The 6000-nt window shown below is 40.8% G+C and overlaps 1 protein-coding gene across 1 annotated transcript; it reads left to right on the top strand.

Moving 5' to 3' along the window:
• Positions 1–396: 396 nt before the first annotated feature.
• Positions 397–2879, top strand: LOC120428372 (zinc finger protein 436-like). The gene is made up of 3 exons (XM_039593373.2): positions 397–707; positions 762–1346; positions 2328–2879. The coding sequence occupies exons 1-3, from the start codon at positions 495–497 to the stop codon at positions 2877–2879; spliced, it is 1350 nt and encodes a 449-aa protein (XP_039449307.1). The 5' UTR covers positions 397–494.
• The last annotated feature ends 3121 nt before the right edge of the window (positions 2880–6000 follow it).

Below are 6000 nucleotides of genomic sequence, written 5' to 3'. Positions count from 1 at the left end.
AAAAAAAGTAAAGTGTCCAAATTTAGTTAGCATAACACACTTAGCGTAAAGCAATTCATTTTTTATGATTTTAATTTTTTTTTTATCGTTTTCAAGTCATAGAAACTTTCAGGTTAAAACTTAAAACTGAAAAAACATGTTATAAACGAAAAGCAAAGAGTAAAAAAGTTATTGAATTTCCCGACAGCTTTTCATTTTCAAAACTTTTTTCTGGATGAAAAGTCATGCCAGTAACGCTTTTGTTGATGAAAAGCTCATTTATCCAAGTAATTGCGGTGCTGCCACCTAGGTGTCACAACCCGGAAGGGGTTACATGGAGGTTACACAAAAGCTGATGTCGTCACGAATCACCCCCCTTGGTCTCGTTTATTTACAAACATTGCAATCTGTCAGAGCTGTGCTTGTTGTTATTGAATTCAGTTTGTTAAGAATTTGTTTATTTACGCTTATTTTAAATGCAACTTTGTTCTAAATTTAAGTTTTAAAAGAGAACAATGAGAAATCGCTCCAGACGATCCGCCAGGAATGTGGTCCCAGAAGATGATGCCCAGGAACAGGTGGAACCGATCGCTAGCAAACGTCCATACAAACGAAAATCGTTGCAGTGCCGGCTTTGCTTGCGAGTTCTCGGTAAAGCGGACCTTTCGGAGATATTTGCCGGAGGAAATAGCGTTCAAAAGGCCATAAAGAGAGCTGTTTTCATTGACGTATGTTACTATTTCTAGTGATTTTAAGGAGTATTTAATAACCGCAAATTTCAGGTCAGCCGAAAGGACCGCTCAGTCCGGATTTGCCACTGCTGTCTGAACCTGGTCCACATAATCAACGACTTCCGGGAGGTGTGCGCACGGACGGAGCAGCTTCTCTTGCGCGAGGTAGAAATCTCAGGGGAATCTTTTTGGACGCAAGAGTTGGACCAGAAGGCGATTGGCACGTGCCGTTCTTTGGTGGAAGATTGCCGGCGAGAAATCGATCTGTTGCTCTCCGAAGAATCGCCAGTGAAGAGCGAGGAAGAAGCTGATACGCTCGAGGAACCGGATGAAATCGAGCTGAAGCTCGAAAGCTTGGACGAGGTCCCGGTACTGATGAAGCCGGAAATTTGCGGAGAACTCAACTTTGAGGATGTTCAGCTGGAAATTCTAGACCTCGAAGAGAAGTCGTGCGAAATCGAGGATGAAAATGAGACTTTCGACCAAGAGCAGCAGCCAGAGGAAAAGGTGGTACGGAAACGACGAGGCAGGCCACCACTGCCGGAGGAGCTGCGGAAGCACCGGAGACGAAACCCGGACGAGCCGAAGAAAAAGAGGGGACCAAAGTTTAAAAGAAACAAGCTTCCGGCGCAGTCGGTAAGGATACTTTATTATTGTTTTGAATTGACATCATAAAGTTTAAGTAATGCAGTGTGGACTTCCCATCTTGGGACGTAAGATTTATGTAGTCAGTCGTTCAACTTCCTCGGCTGTTAGCCATCGGGGAAAGTTTCGTGTTTAATCTTCTACATTCTAGTTTGATCGACCTGTCGATGTGCGTCTAGAGATGTTTTCTAGCTAGTGAAATGATTCTACATTGTGCCCAAAAATTGTAGTTTCAATCTGAGAAACATTCTTCTCGAGAATCCTTCCTGATGATCTAAATTTGTCTGGCTCTTCTTAGGAATATGCTCAATCTTTTTCAGCTTCCTCATGGGTGCTTAAAAATAAATTCATGACTCCTACAATGTATTAGTTCCGGAGAATCTTGTTCAAAAAGTATTGCAGTAAAATCAGCCACCTTCTCTAATTCTTGTCGTTTAGTTTTGAACATCTCATCAGTTAATGATCCGCAGTCTTAAAGACTCCTTGCATCTCCTCGCCATTGAGTTTAATAACAGCTGGAACAGGAAGAATGCGTCTTGTGAGATGTTCAGATTCGCTTCCATCTCTAAGTTCATTCATTGCAATAACGCTTCCATTGTTGGTACTGCTTGTTGGCCGCAACGCCGTTCGGGAAAGGTTTGATGTTTTCCCAACGGATAGCTGGAACTGGAACAAATGGTGCTTTCGCAATGTTGTTTAGCTTGTCGTTGAGCTTCATAAGAAGTCTTCCAGCTGTTGGACACGACTGATCATTTCTTGTATTTCACCCCACCGCTGCGGTTGAACTCTTTGCCTCCGTCTTGTCGCAACTCCCTCTTGAGTAGCCCGAATGCTCTGCATCGGACGAACCGTTGGTCTCTCCGTAAATGTTTTGAAAGCCTTCAAGTAAATTTTAACCTCGGCCAGAGGAATCGACGTACAAATTGCCATGTCAATTTCGTCTAAATTTTAACCATTTTTTCAACTTCCCAGGTTTGCGAAATCTGCGGCATGCTGGTCAACCGGGAGAACCAGGAACGCCACCGCAACGAGCACCTGGGCCACCGCCCGTACGCGTGTTCCGTCGAGGGTTGCGAGCACAGCTTTTCCAGCCGGGCCGGCCTGCACGGCCACATGGCTCGCCACGCCGACCGGAACAACGTGTACGACTGTGACATTTGCGGCGCAAAGATCAAAACGAAGAGCTCCCTCCAGCGGCACCGGAAGATGCACACGGCGGAAAAGCCACACGCGTGCTCGATTTGCGGCAAGCGGTTCTGGCGCAAGAGCTACCTGAACCATCACGCGACGGTCCACACGGGGATCGCCAAGTTTCCGTGCGAGTACTGTGGGTTCGTGTTCAAGAACAAGTACTGGCGATCGTTCCACGTGAAGCAGAAGCACGTGGCGAAGGGCGATCAGCCCAGGTTCGAGGCGCACGAGGAGTTGGACGAGAATGGGGAAATGATGCTGCCGGAGGGGTTGGTGGAGGAGGGGGAGGAGGATGAGGGGGAGGTCGAGTACATGGAAGTTGTGTGTGAATAAATGGGAAAAGTTGTAACTATATTGTTTATTTTGAGAAAATAATTCACCAGCAGTCGCGTATTTTGTAGTTTCTTAGAATCATTATAACTTCGAGGAATTTATTAAGTCAAATTAATCTAAATTTATGCTTAAAATGATCTAGATCAGAAAATTCCTTGGGCCTTGCCAGGGGAGTATTATCTAGATCGTTATAGTACTCATTTTGTCAAGGGGCATGGATAGATCCGTCATGGTAATGAAATTGAGGGTTTAATTGTATTGTTCCAAATACTGTTAAAACTTCCATTTTATTAACACAATGGATATCGTTCCATGCTGATGAGAACCCGCTTTGCCGTAGCACCAAGGCTTATCGATGTCTTTTGGCTTAACCATCTAGAAGTCGCGTATTTTGGACACTCTTAAAATGTCCTTACAACGTGTGTACAATGAATACTAACGCGACTGCGGGTGAGTTAAGCTGGCGTCGAGACCAAGAGGTTCTCCGATAGTGGAAATATCACAAATGTACAACAAACCGCTACATATGTGACTTTTCCCCTATCGAATGTGGGAGTTAGGTTAGGACTTAGTTTTCAAAAAAATAGTTTCTCATTCGAATTCCAAATTCAAATTAAAATTGGGTCTTTGAAGATTTTACATTTAGTAATTTTAGGAAATAGATTAAAGATAACAATTATCAGAATTACATTAGGCAGTTAGCGGGGCAAGTAATACAGCTAGAATCGTTAATTTTCATTCATGTTGAGTACTGTTCTGATTTGTCAAAGTGGCCATAGCGTCTCGATCAATCAATAATGAAATGATATCGGACAAAATTCGTTAATCTGTTGAACTAACGGTTCTCGGATTATGGTTGTATCGACCATTGTTGCGAATCGAGGATCTACTGGAGTTTTGACGATCAAATAGAGCCTAACATTTCAAAAGGGCGCATGGGTTTTGTGAGCAGGAAAGTGTGTCCCTTTCACTTAAATGATAGTTTTCATAAGGTGTGAAAGGGTTACACTCTTGTTTACAAGAGTTATGTGCCCTGATGAAATGGAAGGCACGAAATGGGCGTCTATTTTCTCATTCACGACGCCTGTATAACTTATAAAATAGGAACTGTTCATTTATGTTTATTGGTTTTGGAAGCGGCAAGACAGGTTAAAAGGCAAGATAAAGGAATGTTTGGCTTTGTAACTAAAAATTTTGGGGATTTAAGATTAAAGTTATTTCAGAAAGTTTAGTTAAGGTTTTGGCAGAAATGCTTCTAGGTGTAATGTACGACAAGACTACTGACGAACGTGACAGGACGAGAACCCCGTTTAGAGGTTTTAACATCAAGATTTGTATTCCATGAACAAGTTATTTTATCTTTCGTTTTCCAGTGCGATTTTTTGATTCCATTTAGAGTTGGAATGCATAATAGGGTATCTTTGAATTCCGGGCCTTTTTTGTTTTGTTTTTTTTTTTTGAATAACTACTTTAGAGTTCCTTTATTAGGTTTTAAATTTAGATAAACGTAACCGTTCAATCAATCCAAGTTCTTACCACTCACACCTACACTAATTTTCTTTCACCTTCCCCCTCCCGATCCCCTATATCTTCCGGTGGTGTTCATTTGGTATGCAATACTAGTTCGGCCACTACCCTTTTTTCCACAAGAAACCGGACTTGGATTGACTTGAGGCCGCGTCCCCCACCTTGCTCCGTAAAACGAAAACGAAAACGAAAATGATCTAGATCAGAAAATTCCCTGGAGATGGAACCACACGTTGCCGTCGTTTCAGGGCTATTTGCCAAGATGGTTTCCGATGTTGATATATATCACACATTTATTTTATATTTATATACTTGTGTTGATAAAAATCACAGCTTTTATAATATGTAAAATTACAAGATATTGAAATTTATTATTCGAGTCTCAATATTCTTGTTCGTAAAATCTGTTAGAAACAGGTTTAAAACTGTTTGATAATGGGGAGGAATAGTTAGTTTTTTTTTGTAACTTTTTCTAGGTTGTTTAATAATTCCAGACTTCAGTTATGTGTAAGCCAGTTTAGTAATGCTATCAGAATTTCTGATTTCAATTGAAGTGGTATACTAACCATTCTGAATTGTCAAAAAATCCATAGAGTCTCGATCAATCAATAATGAAATGATATCGGACAAAATTCGTTAATCTGTTGAACTAACGGTTTTCGGATTATGGTTGTATCGATCATTGTTGCGAATCGAGGATCTACTGGAGTTTTGACGATCAAATAGAGCCTAACATTTCAAAAGGACACACAGGTGTGAACAGGATTGTGTCTCTTTCACTCAAATTACGTAAGATATATGATAGGGATACACTCTTGCTTGCAGAGCTTGTGTGCCCTAATGAAATGGAAGGCACGAAATAGTCGTCTTAACAACGAGTGTTCAACTTGTAAAATATGAACGTTTCATTAATGTTTATTGTTTTTGGAAGCAGCAAGACAGGTTTTAAAAATAGGCAAAGAAATGTTTGGCTTTGTAACTAAAATTTCGGGGATTTGAGATTCAAGTTACTTTCAGACAGTTTAGTTGAGGTTGTTGTTTCAAGTTAGTTAGTTTTTCTGAATTGAATAATTGGACATAAATGATTAGTTAAATTAAAGTTATTTGTAGTGTACGACAAGACTACTGACGGACGCGACAGGACGGGGTCCAGAAAAAATGCCCTTGACAAGTTAGTTTTCATCTTTCATTTTCCAGTAAATTTATTTGATTACCTTTAGATTTGAAATACATCATAGGTTCCCTTTGTATAAATCTCAATTGAGTTTTTGATTGAATCATAATTTCAGATTTCCTATATTCAGTTTTAAAGTTAGATTAACGTAACTGCTCAAGTCATCAAAGTTCTTACTACTCACACCTACACTAATTTTCTTTCACCTTCCCCCTCCCGATCCCCTATATCTTCCGGTGGTGTTCATTTGGTATGCAATACTAGTTCGGCCACTACCCTTTTTTCCACAAGAAACCGGACTTGGACTGACTTGAGGCCGCGTCCCCCACCTTGCTCCGTAAAACGAAAACGAAAATGATCTAGATCAGAAAATTAAAGAGAATCTTCATGGAAATAATCGAAAATAATTTTGAAAGACAT

Source organism: Culex pipiens, chromosome 1 (genome assembly GCF_016801865.2).
Source record: "Culex pipiens pallens isolate TS chromosome 1, TS_CPP_V2, whole genome shotgun sequence".
In the NCBI taxonomy this organism is placed as follows: Eukaryota; Metazoa; Arthropoda; class Insecta; order Diptera; family Culicidae; genus Culex; species Culex pipiens.
The sequence above is the reverse complement of the archived record's forward strand: the minus strand, read 5'-3'. Positions and strand labels throughout refer to the sequence as shown.